This window comes from Pristiophorus japonicus, chromosome 17 (assembly GCF_044704955.1).
Source record: "Pristiophorus japonicus isolate sPriJap1 chromosome 17, sPriJap1.hap1, whole genome shotgun sequence".
NCBI classification, from domain to species: domain Eukaryota; kingdom Metazoa; phylum Chordata; class Chondrichthyes; family Pristiophoridae; genus Pristiophorus; species Pristiophorus japonicus.
Window position 1 is genome coordinate 112197717 of NC_091993.1, and position 19510 is coordinate 112217226.

General features: G+C 43.9%; 1 protein-coding gene across 3 annotated transcripts in view; it reads right to left on the minus strand.

Annotated features, from left to right (window-relative positions):
- The window catches only part of nucks1a (nuclear casein kinase and cyclin-dependent kinase substrate 1a), a 106160-nt gene that overhangs the window by 75725 nt on the left and 10925 nt on the right, over nt 1–19510 (minus strand). For all 3 annotated transcript variants that reach the window (XM_070859083.1, XM_070859081.1, XM_070859082.1), the window contains 2 exons: nt 18892–19035; nt 2793–2948 (listed from right to left, as the gene is read on the minus strand). In XM_070859083.1, coding sequence (XP_070715184.1) covers nt 2793–2948; nt 18892–19035 — 300 coding nt within the window. The remainder of the gene's footprint in view (nt 1–2792; nt 2949–18891; nt 19036–19510) is intronic.

A 19510-nucleotide genomic window follows, 5' to 3' on the forward strand; every position in this document is an offset into this window, starting at 1 on the left:
TACGTTGATGGACTGGAGAAGCTGGGATTGTTCTCCTTGGAGATTGAGAGATTTGATGGAAGTGTTCAAAATCATGAAGGGTCTGAACAGAGTAGTGACTGTTCCCATTGGCAAAAGGGTCGAGAACCAGAGGGCACAGATTTAAGGTGATTGGCAAAAGAACCAAAGGCGACACAAGAACTTTTTTTTTAAAACACAGCGAGTGGTTAAGATCTGGAATGCACTACCTGAAAGGGTTGTGGAGGCAGATTCAATTTTATCTTCAAAAGAGAGTTGGATAAGTATCTGAAGGAAAAAAAATTGCAGGACTACAAGGAAATGGCAGGAGGGTGGGACTAGTCAAGTGTCGGCACAGGCTCGAAGGGCCAGATGGCCTTCTTCCGTGTTGTAACCTTTCTATGATTCTCTAAGCACCAGAGGCAGGATAGCTACCCACCAGTCCACTGGCACTGCACCTTTTTCTAACGAATTATTAAATGTGTAGTAATGCCTCTGCTATCTCTTCCCTGGATTCTTTTAAAGTGCATGGATCCTGTGAGTTTGATTAGTTTATTTAATATTTTTATTTTGAATGCACTTATCTCATTACTAATCTCATCATCCAATGTCATGTCCACCTATTCTATCTCCCTGAAGCAAAATAATTATTTAATAATTCTTCTATCTCTGCATTGTTACCTGTGGTATTATTCTGTCTATCCGTTCATGGCCGTATTCCCATCCCAACCTTCCTTTTTTGTTGACGTGCCTGTAAAATATTTCACTATTTTATTTTATGTTCCTTGATAATTTAATTTGATCGTTCCTCTTTGCCTTCCTAACTGTTGTTTGATTTCTCTCCTAATCTTTTCGTATTCTCCCTCATCATGCACTCCCATGCTGTCTATGTACTTAGTGTATGCCTCTTTCCTTATCCTCAATTGTTCCCTTATGACTTTATTCATCCAATGAATCTCATTAGCGTTTAGTTTGTTCTTTCCTTTTACCAGAATATATTGTTCCAGCACTCTGTGGAAAACCATTCTAAATGTTTCCTATTGCTGTTCTACATTGTTTTTTGCCAATATTGTTGTACATTTTATTTTCCCAAGTTCTATTCTCAGCCTCTCAAAATCAGCTCTATTACCCTGGTTTTCGTCAGTACACAATCTCACCATTCAACCACCAGAGGGCAGTACTACAACAACTTGTATTTATATAGCACCTTTAACAGAGTAAAACGTCACAAGGCACTTCACAGGAGTGTTACAAGGCAAAAATGTTTTTGACACCGAGCCACAGCAGATGCCCAAAAGCTTGGTCAAAGAGGTAAGTTTTAAGGAGTGTCTTAAAGGAGGAAAAAGAGGTAGAGAGGTGATTTAGAGAGGGAGTTCCAGAGCTCATGGCCCAGGCAGCTGAAGGCATGGCCACCAATGGTTAAGCAGTTATAATCAGGAATGCTCAAAAGGGCAGAATATGAGGACCGCAGATATCTCGGGGGCTGGGGGGTTTGTGAGGCTGAAGGGGATTATAGAGGTAGAGATGGATTTGTAAACAAGGATGAGAATTTTAACATCGATGCGATGCTTAACCGGAAGCCAATGTAGGTCAGCGAGTATAGGGATGATGAGTGAACGGGACCTGGTGCGATTTAGGACATGGGCTGCTGAGTTTTGGATGACCTCAAGTTTACATAGAGTAGAATGTGGGAGACCAGCCAGGAGTGCGCTGGAGTAGTCAAGTCCAGAGGTAACAAAGGCGTGGACGAGGGTTTCAACAGATGAGCTGAGGCAGGGGCAGAGAAGGCCGATGTTATGGAGGTGGAAATAGGCAGTTAAAGTTATGCTCATTTCAGGGTAAAATATGGCATCTAGGTTGCGAACAGTCTGGTTCAGCCTCAGACGGATGGAGTCGATGGCTAGGGAATGCATTTTGTGGCGGGGACTGAAGACAATGCCTTTGGTCTTCCCAATATTTAATTGGAGAAAATTTCTGCTCATCCAGTACTGGATGTCTGACAATTTAGCGACCGTGGAGGGGTCGAGAGAAGTGGTGGTGAAGTAGAGCTGGGTCTCATCAGTGCAAATGTGAAAACTAACGACGTCTTTTCGGATGATGTCGCCAAGGGGCAGCATATAGATGAGAAATGGGAGGGGGACAAGGATAGAAATGGGAGGGGGACAAGGATAGGGGGACAAAGAGGGAACGATGAGAGCACGGGAAGAGAAGCCATTGCAGCTGATGTCCTGGCTACGATTAGATAGATAAGAATGGAACCAGGCGAGTACAGCCCCACTCAGTTGGACTGGTGGTGGAAAGGCGTTGGAGGAGAATGGTGTGGTCAACCGTGTCAAAGGCTGCAGACAGGTCGAGAAGGGTGAGGAGGGATCATTTTGATGAGAGCCGTTTCGGTACTGTGGCAGGGGCAGAAACCAAACTGAATGGATTCAAACATGGAGTTCTGAGAAAGATAGTAACGGATTTGGGAGGCGACAACACGTTTAAGGACTTGAGAGGAAAGGGAGGTTGGAGATTGGATGATTGGATGCAAGCTCAGTGGGGTCAAGGGATTTTTTTTTTTTGAGAGGTGATGACGGCAGATTTTAAGGAGAGGGGGACAGTACCCGAGGAGAGAGAAGCGTCAACAATGTCAGCTAACATGGAAGCCTGAAAAGGACAGTACTACAATCTCACTATTCAACCACCAGGGGGCAGTATGCAATCTCATCATTCAAACAGAGGTCACAATTGCAATCATACCATGCACACAAATGCTATTGAAGCCTTCTAAAGGCACAAATCGTATCACTCACTTTCCTGAACAGCCTCCTCTTCATCTTCATGCTCTTCTTCACTCCCTCCATCATCCAACAGGATTTCTCTCTGTTTGCTTGCAGCTTTAGACGCAGCTTGCCTTTTCTGACGAGCGTCTTTGTGGCCTTTTTCATCTTCACTTTCTTCATCCCCTGCTATATGATGGAAACAGACAGTGGATTGAATATTAAAATCACTGAAATCCAAAGTATTGATACTGGAAGACATTATAGACTCTTGCGATGGCTCGTGTGTTGACATCTTGATATAGTCGTCACAGTAACCTCAATCGCCATAAGGGTGGTTGATACAGGACATGGAAAATATTACACCAATTCAAATGGGAGCACAACCCTGAAGTTGGGTCACACAAGTAGGGCAGAGTAAAAGGACCGTTGCTCTGCAGTCAGCTATGTTCTACATGACCTCGGACAGTGACACACCAGACACCCTTCACTCAGACAGGCAAACAGTGATTACATATCGTGGTACACACCATGTGCGCACTTCTCCATCCCCACCAATCTTCTCCCCGCTTCAAGGCACCAACTCTTGCAGGGATACAGCTCCAGAGGCAGTCGCACATTGCCCGAGTGGCCATTCTTCAGCAGAGAACACACGCAGCCAGTGGCTCAGTGGGTAGCACACTCACCTCTTGAGTCAGAAGGTTGTGGGTTCAAATCCCACTCCAGAGACTTGAGCACAAAATTTAGACTGCCACTCCAATGCTGTACTGAGGGAGTGCTGCACTGTCGGGAGATGCCGACTTTCAGATGGGATGTTAAACCGAGGCTCCGTCTGCTCTCTCTCAAGTGGATGTAAAAGATCCCATGGCATTGTTTCAAAGAGTAAAAGACTTGGTTTTATATAGTGCCTTTCATGACCACCGGATGCTTCAAGCGCTTTACAGCAAATGAAGTGCTTTTGGAGTGTAGTCACTGTTGAAATGGAGGGAAGTTATACCGGTACTCTGGCCAATATTTATTCTTCAATCAACATAACAAAAACAGATTATCTGATCATTATTACAATGCTGTTTGTGGGAGCTTGCATTTCCTACATTATAACAGTGACTACACTTCAAAAGTACCTTTTCATTGGCTGTAAAGCACTTTAGGACATCCGGTGGTCATGACAGGCACTATATAAATGCAAGTCTTTCTTTCTCATTCAATTGCTGGGACCATCCACAGCTGAGTCCTATCTGTTCCTCGCCAGTAATTTCTAAAAGGTTATCAGGGTCGTAACTCACGGATGTGGAGGCCAACTGCAACACAAGCTGAGATCACAAGCATCGGGGAGTTTAAGATGTTGTGCTTTTATGTGCCCGGCAGCCGCATCACAAGCCTTTCAGTGGCAATGACCATTTGAAGCCATAATTCTTATCATTCGGAACTATAATATATAAAGATGTCAACAGCAGTGCAATTATGAAATGAAACGGGTCAAAGTGCAAGCAACAGATTTATAAATGAGACCGTGAGTTTCTCAAGTGGCCGTATCCAACACATTGCGGATGGTGACGACACACTACCAACTCACGTGGATCACTGCAACTAAACATTGATTTGAAACGAGTGCGCTGTTTCTGTGGCTAATGATAAATAAAAATACATTGATTGGAACAGATCAATCACATTTACAGGATTGCTATAATTAGTGATATTGATAGACCCTCATAATCCTTAATCCCCATTTGTCAATCATGATAACATTCTGAAATTGGCCATCACAAAGAAGGCAGGCTGTGGAAATAGAGGCAAGAGCTGGAAATCTGAAGTAAAAAAAAACAGAAGAAATGCTGGAAATCAGAGGCTTCTCTGGGGAATTCCTCACTTTGCAACCTTGAAAGGGAAGTGGAAATGGAGGGTCCATAGAACATTGGGAAAATAACCGTGTCATTCATTTAACGATCCCATTGACCAGGGTAGCGACATTTAAAAAATAAAACACTTCATACCATCCACTGCAAAGTTCTCTTGTACAGCTGTTAAGTTGTCTGGACAACTTAACAAGAACCCCTGAAAGAAACCAATGTATTGAGCTGCTTGAGACTCCAACAAGTCTTTATTCTTTATCTCAATACATTATTTATTCATGTGTTCCACCATTTATTTTCCAGAAGAGTACAAAATCAAAAGCAGCATTCAAGGCAGATTTTGCAACTGCTCACTCAGATCTTTGCAGAGGTAAACGGTTTTGATAAACAACTTTTATTTTGCAGAGCACCCCTCAATGATTGGCCCCATATCAGAGCACCGGCTCGTTCACCTTTGTACGTTTGCCTGGTTTCAATTTGGAGTTTTTCCACACTCAAAAACTGAACACAAATTATTTTCCAGAAATAAACAAGTGTTTTGTTGCCGGATGGAATGGCATTGATTGGTACAGGGGATCGGTGAACTCTGGATTTAAACCAATTGAGCTCTTCAATTCCACAAAATGTATCATCTGGAAACGAGATTTGGTTTCAAGCAAAAAAACCACACACCGTGTCCTAGAAAAAAAACACAAACGCCACGGCCAAGCTGCTCAAGTGGTTTTGAAAGGTGCAGCAAACCACAGGAAATTACCTGGCAACAAAATGCACAACTCTGGAAACCAGTTACCATGTGTCAGCTGTGGTTCAGTGGGTAGCACCCTCGACTCTGAGTCAGAAGTTTGTGGGTTCAAGTCCCACTCCAGAGACTTTAGCACATAAATCCAGGCTGTCACTCTAGTGCAGAGGTGCCTTTTTTCGGATGAGACGTTAACCCAGGTAGACGTAAAAGATCCCACGGCACCATTACGAAGAGCAGAAGTTATCCCCGGTGTCTTGGCCAATATATATCCCTCAATCAACACAACAAAAATAGTTTATCTGGTCATTATCACATTGCACTTTGTGGGAGCTTGCTGTGCGCAAACCGGCTGTCACGTTTCACACACTGCAAAACTACATAATTGACTGTAAAGCGCTTTGAGATGTCCAGTGGTCGTGAAAGGTACTATATAAATGGAAGTCTTTCTCTTTTCTTTTTAAAGGCAGCCCTCTGGATAAAGCTCTCTCTTCAGTAAAGGCCACCCAAGCCAGACAACCAAAAGCAAGGAAGGAGGATGCAACGGGAGTCAAAATTATGCAAAGAAGCATCATGTTTCAAAAATCAGCGACATCAACATCATAAAGAGGCAGAGGGCCAGCCATCACAGCGAACATTAAAAAAAATCTTTACACACGGAAACAATCACCAAGTCATCTCGCGTGCCATTGCTCATAGATCATTCGGGATACAATGCTCAGTTGCTACAGTATAGCTGTGTGTGACCCAACTTGTCCCTTTTTGATGTCAGAGCTCAGAAGTGCTCTAAATAAGCACGAGGTAAATTGGATGCTATTTGCTGAATTAATTTTAAATCGGCAGCTGCTCTTCAATTATCCTGGCTTCCCCCAAACTGGGGGCAAATTATGTAATGAAGGTCAGAAGGAATGTCTAGCTTTATAAGTTGTCCAGTTGTTTTATGAAGATGATGTTTGAGCCAATCAGGTGCAGGTCAGTGCTGAGATGCAAGAGAGAGAAGAAATGAAAGTTATTTCAAAACAAACACTTGGATTGAGCGTTGTGGGATGGTATGCTGCAATTCCATTTAACAGAGACACACAGAGCAGCCGAGTACTTGTGAAATCACTGAGATCCTCTAATTGGCAATGTATTTCATCAATGAGACTTAGATTACGTATTGGAAGTATAAATAGAAATGTACCTCAAAATGGGAAGATTTTAAATGAAGCATTCGAACCTTGGCTTGCAGATACAGATCATTAAAAAGGCAACATTACAGGTAAATAAGGCCACAGAAAGATAAACAGAATCATATGTTTTTTGCTCGTCTGCAAGATAGTAACTAGAGACCACGAATTTAAATATAATCATAAAATATTGAGGGGTTAGAACAACTGTCACTACACCGAGGGTAGTTTGAATGTGGAACTCTCCGCTTTAAAACCAGGGCTGAAGCCGAGTCCGTAAGTTCTCTTTAAAGGGAGTGAAATATTTGTTCAAAAAAATAGTATTAAATTCTACATGGAACAAGCAGCAGAGGGATTAGACTAGGGCTGCTCACGTGTAGGAAAACATCACTGCAGACGAATTCTGTGCTGTAACATTGCCAGAAGAGTAATACATCATTCAACGTAGGAACGGAAATGTCCAAATAAAAAAGGTCATATGCAAAGAAAGCATTTGAATAAAAAGCCAACTGGAAGCAGTCCCGGTACAGCTGAGTTTACTGGCCAACAGTAGTGGCAGGGCAGAGACAAGAGTGTGCTCAAAGGTACAAATGATTCTATTCTATTCTGAAAATCAACACCATTACTATCCTTCAAATCCTAGGTGTATTTTGTTTGAGCAGCCCGTCACCTCATAATTTCAGACATAGCAGAAGAGACACAAACATGGGAGAAAATGAGACCCGCCCACCCGAGAAAGCAGTGACAAGAAAGTTTCAAGGAATCAACATCTCAGGAGTCAGATGCCAGACTGATTCCTAGGATGGCAAGACTGCTGTATGAGAGATTGGGTCCGACTAGGCCTGTAGAGTTTAGAAGAATGAGGGGGGATCTCATTGAAACGTATACAATTCTGACAGGGTTGGACAGACTGGATGCGGGGAAGTCTAGAACAAGGGGTCACAGTCTCAGGATATGGGGTAGGAAATTTAGGACTGTGATGAGGTGGTGAACCTGTGGAGGCCAAGTCACTGAATATATTTAAGGAGATAGATAGATTTCTAGACAAAAGGTATCAAGGGGTATGGGGAAAAAGCTGGAATATGATGTTGAAATAGATAAGAGTATCAGCCATGATCATATTGAATGGCGGTGCAGGCTCGAAGGCTGAATGGCCTACTACTGCTCCTATTTTCTATGTTTATTTGGCAACAAACTGCATTAGGCTTGCTTAGTATAACCTCTTGATGTGTTACTGCCCTGTTACATCATCATCATCATCATCATAGGCAGTCCCTCGAACGAGGATGACTTGCTTCCACATTGGTTAACCAGGATGACTGGAGACCTGCTCTGCTGCACGGACCCTGTGCCCTTATCTGCCACACCTCCGCCACGATCTCTCGTCGCTCCTCCGCACCAAACATTCGCCGAACCTCCACCTCGATCACTCGTCGCACCTCCGCTACGACCTTCCTGCACCTCCTGGGCCCTGTTACACATACTAGCCTGTACCCAGTTTAAGGTTAAGACAAAATCATTACTGATAGCACAAAACTGTCTAATGGCTTATAAACATTATTAAAAATTAGGCAGAGCAAAGAGGTGCATTATTGCAGCAAAATTAATTCGGCAAGGAAAACTTCGTGAAATTGCAAAAAAGTTGAGAATGGATGGTAGAAGCACTTTAATAGAAAGGTTATAAAAAAAAAGGGTAGGGGGGAGAAAGCATCCACTTGTATTGTTTCATTAACGTTACTCTCCAACAGGCCAACCATTCCTAGTCTCCATCCTCTGATAAAGCTGCTCAATCAAGAATGGAACCAACAGTTGACCATCTCAACTAAATATGATGGGCAGAATACCAAACTTATAAATATGCCCCACAAATCAGGAGTTTACCCCCCACCCCCCAACATTATGTCTGACTTCCTTCCCAGCTGGTGAGGTGATTAATAGCAACACTCTGAAACCAGAGGGATCACGTCGGTTCCATCCCCTATATTTGAAGTTTCAGACTTCAGTCATGTTGGGATGCTGTTGTACACCACCTAGCTGCAGTTTTAGATCAGCATTACCAGAACAGTAGCATAATGGTTATGTTACTGGACTAGTAATACAGAGGCCTGGATAATGATCCGGAGACACAAATTCAAATCCCACTATGGCTGCTTTGGAATTTAAATTCAGTTACTAAATTAATCTGAAATGAAGCAAGTGAATTGTTGTAAAAATTCATCTGGATCACTGCACGTGACCAGAGGGACAGCAATGTGGTTGACTCTTCACTGCCCTCTGAAATGGCAGTTGTATCAAACCGCTAGGAAAAATAATAAAAAATGGGTGGACCACCTGACATCACGGGAGTACCTTCACCTCACTGACTGGTGCAAGGAGACAGCTCACTACTATTTTCTCCAGGGCAATAAATGCTGGCCTTGCCAGCAATGCCCACATCCCATGAATAAAATAGAAGCCTAGGAACTTGGCTGATCCGATCATGGACTCAGGTCCACTTCCCTGCCTGCTCTCCATCTACCTCTCAGTCACAGCCATGAAGATCAGGAATCAATCTTTTCCTTATAAACTGTAGCCAGAGCAGTTCTGGATCAAGCAAAGGCTTTGGCCCCGACAACATCCCCGCTATTGTGCTGAAGCCGTACCTCTAGCCAAGCTGTTCCAGTACAGCTACAGAGATTACCTAAGGAGATTAAGGAGATATTTCACAACTCTCAAGAAAAATATATTCCAGAGAAAAGGAAAGGGCGTAAGGTTATCTTAGATCTGGTCCTGTGTAGTGAGACAGGTTTAATAAACAATCTCCTAGTAAAGGATACCCTTGGAATGAGTGATCACAGCATGATTGAATTTCAAATTCAGATGGAGGGTGAGAAAGTTGGATCTCTAACCATCGTACTAAGCTTAAATAAAGGAGACTATGAAGGTATGAGGGCTGAGTTGGCTAAAGTGGACTGGGAAAATAAATTAAAGTGTAGGACGGTTGATGAACAGTGGTGTACATTTAAGGAGATATTTCACAACTCTCAAGAAAAATATATTCCAGTGAAGAGAAAAGGACGAAAGAGAAGAGATAGTTATCCATGGCTAACTGAAGAAATAAAGGACGGTATCCAATTAAAAAGGGCATAAATGTGGCCAAAACTAGTGGAAGGACAGAAGATTGGGAAGCGTTTAAAAGCCAACAAAGAATGACTAAAAAAATGATTCAGAAAGGGAAGAGAGACTTTGAAAGTAAACTAGCACAAAATATAAAAACAGATAGTAAGAGTTTCTATAGGTATATAAAAAGAAAAAAAGGAGTGGCTCGAGTAAATGTTGGCCCCTTAGAGGACAAGACCGGGGAATTAGTAATGGGGAACATGGAGATGGCAGATACTCTTGAACAAATATTTTGTATCAATCTTTACGGTCGAGGACATTAACAATATTCCAACAGTGGATAGTCAAGGGGCTATAGAGGGGGGGGGCGGGGGGAGGAATTTAATACAATCACTAAGGAGGTGGTATTCAGTAAGACAATGGGACTAAAGGCAGATAAATCCCCTGGACCTGATGGCTTGCATCCTAGGGTCTTAAGAGAAGTAGCTGCAGGGATAGTGGATGCATATGCTGTAATTTACCAAAATTCCCTGGATTCTGGGGAGCTCCCAGTAGATTGGAAAACTGCAAATGTAACGCCCCTATTTAAAAAGGAGGCAGACAAAAAGCAGGAAACTATAGACCAGTTAGCCTAATATCTGTGGCTGGGAAGATGTTGGAGTCCATTATTAAAGCAGCAGCAGCAGGATATTTGGAAAAGCAAAATTCGGTCAGGCAGAGTCAGCTTGGATTTACTGAAGGAGAAGTCATGTTTGAAAATTTGCTGGAATTCTTTGAGGATGTAACGTACAGGGTGGATAAAGGGGATCCAGTGGATGTGATGTATTTGGACTTCCAAAAGACATTTGACAAGGTACCACATAAAAGGTTGCTGCACAAGATAAAAGTTCACGGGGTTGGGGGTAATATATTAGCATTAGATTGACTAACTGAGAACAGAGAGTAAATGGTTCATTCTCGGATTGGCAATCAGGAACCAGTGGGGTGCCGCAGCGATCAGTGCTGGGACCCCAACTATTTACAATCTTGGAGGAAGGGACCGAGTATAATGTAGCCAGGTTTGCTGACGATACAAAGATGGGAGGAAAAACATGAGTAGGACACAAAAATGTGCAAAAGGACACAGACAGGCTAAGTGAGTGGTTAAAAATTTGGCAGATGGAGTATAATGTTGGAAAGTGCGAGGTCATGCACTTTGGCAGAAAAAAATCAAAGAGAAAGTTATTATTTAAATGGAAACATAGAAAATAGGTGTAGGAGTAGGCCATTCGGCCCTTCGAGCCTGCACCACCATTTAATAAGATCATGGCTGATCATTTCCTCAGTACCTCTTTCCTGCTTTCTCTCCATATCCCTTGATTCCCCCAGCCGTAAGGGCCATATCTAACTTTCTCTTGAATATATCCAATGAACTGGCATCAACAACTCTCTACGGCAGGGAATTCCACAGGTTACAACTCTCTGAGTGAAGAAGTTTCTCCTCATCTCAGTCCTAAATGGCCTACCCCTTATCCTAAGACTGTATCCCCTGGTTCTGGACTTTCCCAACAACGGGAACATTCTTCCTGCATCTAACTTGTCCAGTCCCGTCAGAATCTTATATGTTTCTATGAGATCCCCTCTCATCCTTCTAAACTCCAATGTATAAAGGCCCAGTTGATCCAGTCCCTCCTCATGTCAGTCCAGCCATCCCGAGAATCAGTCTGGTGAACCTTCGCTGCACTCCCCTCAATAGCAAGAACGTCCTTCCTCAGATTGGGAGACCAAAACTGAACATAATATTCCAGGTGAGGCCTCACCAAGGCCCTGTACAACTGCAGCAAGACCTCCCTGCTCCTATACTCAAATCCCCTACTATGAAGGCCAACATACCATTTGCCTTCTTTACCGCCTGCTGTACCTGCATGCCAACTTTCAATGACTGATGTACCATGACACCCAGGTCTCGTTGCAGCTCCCCTTTTCCTAATCTGCCGCCATTCAGATAATATTCTGCCTTTGTTTTTTTGCCCCCAAAGTGGATAACCTCACATTTATCCGCATTATACTGCATCTGCCATGCAATTGCCCACTCACCTAACCTGTCCAAGTCATCCTGCAGCCTCTTAGCATCCTCCTCACAGCTCACGCCACCACCCAGTTTAGTGCCATCTGCAAACTTGGAGATATTACATTCAATTCCTTCATATAAATCATTAATGTATATTGTAAAGAGCTAGGGTCCCAGCACTGAGCCCTGCAGCACTCCACTCGTCACTGTCTGCCATTCTGAAAAGGACCCGTTTATCCCGACTCTCTGCTTGCTTCCTGCCTGCCAACCAGTTCTCTATCCAAGTCAGTACACTGCCCCCAATACCATGTGTTTTGATTTTGCACACTAAATGGAGAAAGATTGCAAAGGGGATGGATAAAAGCAGGGATGTCTTGCTACAGCTATACAGGGTATTGGTGAGGCCAAACCTGGAGTAGTGCGTGCCGTTTTGGTTTCCATATTTACGAAAGGATATACTTGTTTTGGAGGAAATTCAAAGGTGGTTCACTAGGTTGATTCCAGGGATGAGGGGGTTGACTTATGAGGAAAGGTAGAGTAGGTTGGGCCTCTACTCATTGGAATTCAGAAGAATGAGAGGTGATCTTATCAAAACGTATAAGATTATAAGGGGGCTTGACAAGGTGGATGCAGAGAGGATGTTTCCACTGATGGGAGAGACTAGAACTAGAGGGCATAATCTTAGAATAAGGGGCCGCCCATTTAAAACTGAGATGAGGAGAAATTTCTTCTCTGAGGGTTGTCGATCTGTGGAATTCGGTGCCTCAGAGAGCTGTGGAAGCAATAAGGGGTTATGGAGAGCGGGCAGGTAAGTGGATCTGAGTCCATGATCGGATCAGCCATGATCGTATTAAATGGCGGCGCAGGCTCGAGGGGCCATGTGCCTCCTCCTGCTCCTGTTTCTTATGTTCTTATGTTCTACCCGACAATGTAGAAAACGGCCCAGTTATGTCCTGTCCACAAAAAGCAGGACAAATCCAACCCGGCCAATTACCAACCCATTGGTCTACTCTCAATCATCAGCAAAGTGATGGAAGATGTCATCGACAGTGCTATCAAACAGCACTTACTCACTAATAACCTGCTCACCGATGCTCAGTTTGGTTTCCGCCAGAACCACTCCGCTCCAGATCTCATTAGAGCTTTGGTCCAAACATGGACAAAAAAACTGAATTCCAGAGATAAGCAGAGAGTTGCCCGTGACATCAAAGCAGCATTTGACCGAGTGTGGCATCAAGCAGCTCTAGTAAAATTGATGTCAATGGGAATCAGGGGAAATGTCCCCACTGGCTAGTGACATACATAGCACAAAGGAAGATGGTTGTTGTTGGATGTCAATCATCCCAGCCCCAGGATATCTCTGCAGGAGTTCCTCAGGACAGTGTCAGAGGCCCAACCATCTTCAGCTGCTTCATCCCTCCATCGTAAGGTCAGAAGTGGGGACGTTCGCTGATGATTGCAGTGTTGAGTTCTATTCACAACTCCTCAGAAAATGAAGCCGTCCATGCCAGCTTTCAGCAAGACCTGGACGACATTCAGGCTTGGGCTGATAAGTGGCCACACAAGTGCCAGGCAATTACCATTTCTAGCAAGCGAGAGTGCCTAACCACCTGCCCTTGATATTTATAGAAGCATAGAAATCTACAGCGCAGGAGGCGGCCATTTCGGGACATTGTGTCTGCGGCGGCCAACAAAGAGCCACACGGCCCTCAGTCAGCAGCCTTGAAGGTTACATTTTAACCTATGAACAATGATGGAAAGGTATAGAGCATCCAGCCCAACCAGTACGCCCCACACAACTGTAACACCCCTTGCACCGCAACATTCCACACTCCACCCCAACCTTGCGATCTCCTAGGAGAGGCAAAAAAAATTAAAAACGCAGGCCAATTGGGGGGTAAAAATCTGGGAAAATTCCTCTCCAACCCATCCAGGTGATCGAAACTATTCCAGGAGATCACCCTTACCGTATTCGATTCCCTGCAGTACTTACCATTGGCATTACGATCGCCGAATAACCCAACATCCTGGGGGTCAGCATTGACCAGAAAGTTAACTGGACCAGGCACATAAATAGTGTGGCAACAAGAGCAGGTCAGAGGCTGGGCATTCGGCTGCGAGTGTCTCACCTTTTAACTCCCCAAAGCCTTTCCACTATCTACAAGGCATAAGTCAGGGGTGTGATAGAATACTCTCCACTTGCCCGGATGAGTGCAGCTCCAACAACACGAGAAGCTCAACACCATCCAGGACAAAGCAGCCCGCTTGATTGGCACCCCATCCACCACTTCAAACATTCACTCCCTCCACCATCGGTGCACTGTGGCTGCAGTGTGTACCATCTACAAGATGCACTGCAGCAACTCGCCAAAGTTGACCTCTACTATCTAGAAGGACATGGACAGCGGGCGCATGGCAACACGATCACCTGCAAGGTCCCCTCCAAGTTACACATCATCCTGACATGGAAATATATCGCCATTCCTTCATCATCCAAAATACTGGAACTCCCTCCCCAACAGCACTGTGGGAGTACCTTCACCACACGGACTGCAGGTTCAAGGTGGCGGCTCACCACCAGCTTCTCAAGGGCAATTAGGGGTGGGCAATAAATGCTGGCCTTGCCAGTGACGCCCACATCCCAGGAATGGGAAAAAAAAGGGCACAACAGATAGCTGCACAGGCCCTGATTTAGTGAAGGGGAAGCTCTAGTGGAAGAAACGGGGGGGGGGGGGTTTGCAGATCAAGACAGTTTTGCGCGTGGCCACGTTATCCTCTATAGAATTGGAGGATAAAAAGCTGAGCAAGACAGACCAGAACATTCTCAAGGATCAATTCCCAGTCTGTTGTCACTCAGCTCAGCTCATCAGGGGCAAGAGTAGAGCTCAACCAATGGCATCAATCCCCAGGATAGGGAGGTAACGATCAGGGTCCTCACCTAATCACTAAACAGTGACCCCAGAACTATGCATCTGGGCAGAGGCCGAGGACAGGAGGAAAGGCTTGAATGTCTGGAGCTATAACCTGGTAAAATGTCAATGCTTTCAGAAGAGATGGGGTGAAAAGGCAATCAGCAGAAAATGGAGGCAGGAAGAAAGATACAAGTGGCTCAAGTGAAAATATATTTAAATTGGCATTTCTAAAGCCGATAGTGTTCACAATATACCCATAAAGACAGTAAATATAAAAATCACTAATTTACTCGGCAGATAAGGTAAGAGGAAGTCTATGCTAGTTCATCTGTCCAGAAAGAAGCTGCCATTCTCCCTCTCCCAATTACACCATCTGTTTTCTAGACGTATTCATGGTTTTTACCTCCATCTACTCAGAAGTCCATCCCAGATGTTGGCTACTGTGTGTGAAGAATGGCCTGATGTTGGTCCTCAATGTCCCCATTTGTTAAATTGAACCCATGCTCTTACTGGTCAATTTAATTTGAAGTCATGTTCTGGGTTTCTCTGTTCTATACCCGCCACTGAAAGCCTCTCTGTGCACCTCCTTTGATGTTTTTATAGTCTTTATAACTCAGTTCGCTGATGCCAAGAATCAGTCTTCACTACACTGTCTCCAGGGCTTGGATGTCTCCCTTGTGTCTTAGTGACCAGAACCAAGCACAACATTGAGGGTCTGATCAGAGCACGGAGCAGTTTAAACATGTTCATCTCTTGTGACATTGCTCAAGGACAAAATCATAAGTATTTACTGTGGCTCAGTGGATAGCACTCTTGTCTTGAGACAGAAGGTTGTGGGTTCAAGTCCCATTCCAGAGACTCAAGCACAAAAAAAAATCTAGGCTGACACTACAGTGCAGTGCTGAGGGAAGCAGTGCAGTGCTGAGGGAAGCACTGAACTGTCGGTGGTGCCGTCTATCAAATGAGGCGTTAAACTGAGGCTCTGTCTGATCTCTCAAGTGAACGTAAAAGATTCCATGGGCACTATTTCCCTCGTGTTCTGGACAATATTGATCCCTCAAACATCCTAACAAAAAAAAAAAATTATCTGATCATTATCACATTGCTGTGCGCAAATTGGCTACCGCGTTTCCTACATTACAACAGTGACTACGCTCCATAAAGTATTTCATTGACTGTAAAGTGCTTTGAGATGTATGGTGGTCGTGAAAGGCGCTATATAAATCCAAGTCTTTGTTTTTATGTATTGTCCAATATGTGATTGTTGATCACGTGCCTATTTCAAAATTCTATGAAAAATATTGAACAATGCCCTCCCAATTCATATTGATAACACATTGAAGGTTTAAAAAATATACTGTAGCTCAAAAAAGGCAAGAACCAATGAGCGACATGATGTCCCAGTCACAAGGACCAACCATCTGTCTCAAAAGGTTACCACGGAAATCAGTTTGTGCTTCCTAGGGACCAATAACAGTACTGATTGTTCAAAGTGGCACAGTCAGAATAGTCATAATTACCATTGGCCAATGCTAGCTGGCATCATTAACATATAAAACAGCCATGTGACTAGCACTGATCAAAACAAGATTGCTCACAACAGGACACAGATCATTGAAGAACAAATTAACAATGGCTTCTGGATTCATGCCATCAACAACTCAAAACAGTTGTAAACAAAAGCCGCAAGAGAACGCACTGCACACTTGGGATGCCGTCCACTATTTTGCCCAGAGCGTTAAAAGAATCTTCCAACAAAAAATTATGATGCATTTAATTGGAAAAAAAATAAAGCAGGATCAGTCTGTAGGTAGTTAACAAAGTAGCAGCGTGATGTACCAGGATATACAAGTAGTGACAGATTCCTACAGACTAATGGCCATTACCAGCCAAGTGAAAAACTTAAAATTGAAACTTTAAAATTATAGGTTTGAAAAGAATGGAATTAATGCTAGGATCTAGTTACTGGATAAGTACAGCCCTGATAATGTCCCAGGTATACAATTTTTTCCAACAGTTTACAGAAATAAACACAGAAAATTAAGTCAGTTGTGAAGTGCTCCTTCACATGGTGTACGAGGAGAAAAACAGAACTACAATTTAACCACCTCGGTTTCCTAGCAATGGGTTTATTTCCGCAATCATCAGCAGTCCAACAAAATGAGTGTTTCTGCAGTTTTTATTACAACTGCTTATAAATCAAGCCTGAAAATAAATGGAACAAACGGAGCCCAGTGCTAGAAGGTGAGTGCACCTGTGGAAGATTGCAGGTTGGCTCCTTTGTCTGCGGTGAGTTCATTAATCTCAACCACAATACTAGGCTTTGGCGTCCATGGGTTCGGAGGGTTGGGGGCAGGGTGCAAGAAATGAAATCGAGGGAGGGGGGAAAAGGGCAATTGCGCCAATCACTATTCATTAACCATTGCTGGAGAATGCACATGTGGACATCAGCTGATGATAGCCAGCATCAGGCTTCATTGCAATGTCCTTCCTGATGTATCAGAAGTTAGACACGGCCAATGATTTTGCTGCTGACGTATCGTTGCGATGGAACCGTACCCACCTTCAAAATGGGAAGGCAAGAAAGGAGATAAAGTTCAGGGCATGATTTGTAGGGGGTGGGGGGAGGAGTGATAGGGAGGAAAGAGAAGAACATACATACCCTGGGACACATCTACAGGCAAGTACTTACTATAATTACCTTCTTCAAAATAGAAGTTGTTTGGAGACTGGAGTTATCCTTTAAGCAGCAATTCCAGGCACCCAGAAAGAAGAACAAAATGCCGCGTTGCCAAAAATTATTATACACACACACAAAGTTATGAGTATGAATGATTTTTGTCATTTGACTAACTGCTTTGAAAATAACGATACTTAAATATAATTATACTTATGTACCTATCCTGCAGGACACTCACATGGCCAGCTTCTAATTGCCACCTGCAGAAAATTGACTACATTCCCATCCAACGGCTATAAAACATGGTCTGAAGCAGCAACGTAAAAGACCGATGATGCAGTATAGCTCCGGCGTGGATTTTTCATAAACCAATGAACAGTAAGCTGAAACGACAGCCTGCGACCTGCCCCCAATTACAGCCCCGCATGTCTTCATTATTATTCAATTACTGTGGACCATTACGATTTTCAATAGGAACTCTGTGCAGCAGTGCAAATCACAGTAGCACAATTCCAGAACACACACATGATCCCTGCTGAATTATCAAACTTAGCACGTGGGTGAGCCAAAAGAAAAAGTGCGGTCACTAGGTTGTTCTCAAACGCCCCTATCTACCCGCCTACAGTGTCACTGGCAGACAGTGGGAGCTCCACCCAGGTGTTTGGCCAGATAACGATGGGGGGAAAAAGAAAAAAGTAACTATCCGTTTGATAGTCCTTACACTCGTACGACCTTGCACAGTAGAACAGCTCCTGATCTATCTAATGGTGTTGGAGTGGGTCAGAGATCAGATGTGGGACGTGCTGAGGGACAGCAGACAGAAGTTTCCCGCTCCTAATGATTGTCCAGTGACTCCTGTTGGAACTGTGCAAGTATGGACGCAGGGGCAATGGCAATGTTAACCTTTGCTGTGGTGGACCCGCGCAGGCTCTGACCCCATGCACGAAGAGTGGAATGGCTAACTGGGCAACGGAAGAAAACAAAATTAACCAATGAAATTGCACTTCTGACACCAAGTTTCCAAACTTGCCCAAATGGTCTTGATTTTCAGGCAACATACCATTGAGCTTTACAGACCATGTAGATCCTTTGATTTGCTTGGAGTTTTTGTTTGGCCAGCATCCGAGGACTAGGCACAGGAATAAAATCTGAGGGTTTCTGCTCTTGTAACTACACAGTAAGCCCCTACGAGATAGGAGGGTCATGACAGGTGAGGACAGGATATGGGTTAATGATAGTCAGGGTAGAGCTTTTACAACCAACAAATCTGGGCTAAGCCTTCAACTAACTAACCTTGCTCTACATACAAGGTTGTATTTTTGTATAATAAGCTGTTACCTATGCATGCAATATAAGTAAATCGCACTTTAAATTCAGATATCGTGGAAAGTGCCCTGCCTTCCACCAAAAGCCTTTGCACACATTCTTAGTCCAACCTTCACAAGAACCATAACTGATGGGCATTCCATGACACAATCTACCTGCGGCCCTTTCCCCAAATTTTTGAGATGTCCTTTTCTCTTTCCGGCTTTAGTTCCTCCCTCCTTTCGTCTCAGAATTCTCAGGCACTGTCAACAACATCACTCTCTTTATCCCATTTCCTCATCTCCAAACACAAGGTGCAACTTACCTTCGGCTGCTTTCCTGGGCTTTTTGGGTGTCCTTTTCTCTTTCTTCTCTGCTTTAGTCTTTTTTCCTTTTTTGCCCTTTTTCTTGGAAGCCTCATAATCGCTGTCACCATGGTCCAAGTCATCCTCACTCCCCATGTCCTCGTCTGAAAGTAAATTACAGAACATTCTTACGAAAGCAAACTGGACTGAGCATCACTTCAGGAACTACACCTGCAGATGGTTCATGACAGCCAGGCAAAGAATGCTAAATCAGGTCATCGAACACTGAAATCGAGACCATGTCGCAGCCTCGTTGCTAAATGTAGCACAGATCAATGGTGATTATTATTTTTACAGCGGTAGGTGGAGGGAAGGGAGAAGGTAAAAGGAACAAAGACTGATAGAACACCTTCTTCCCTGCAGCTACACCTCTGTCGAAGTTCACAGGCCAAAACAATCCACTAACAGTCGAGTCCGATGGAAGGAACAAATCATTTCTAAACTAACCGATCTATAATCGACAATCTGGGAAAGTGGTCTACATTCAGTACAATATTTAGCCTGACCGCCCCCCTCTGGCCACCAAGAAGTGCAATACCATCCTCGATGATAGCGCCATTCTCATCCTACCCTCTGTCG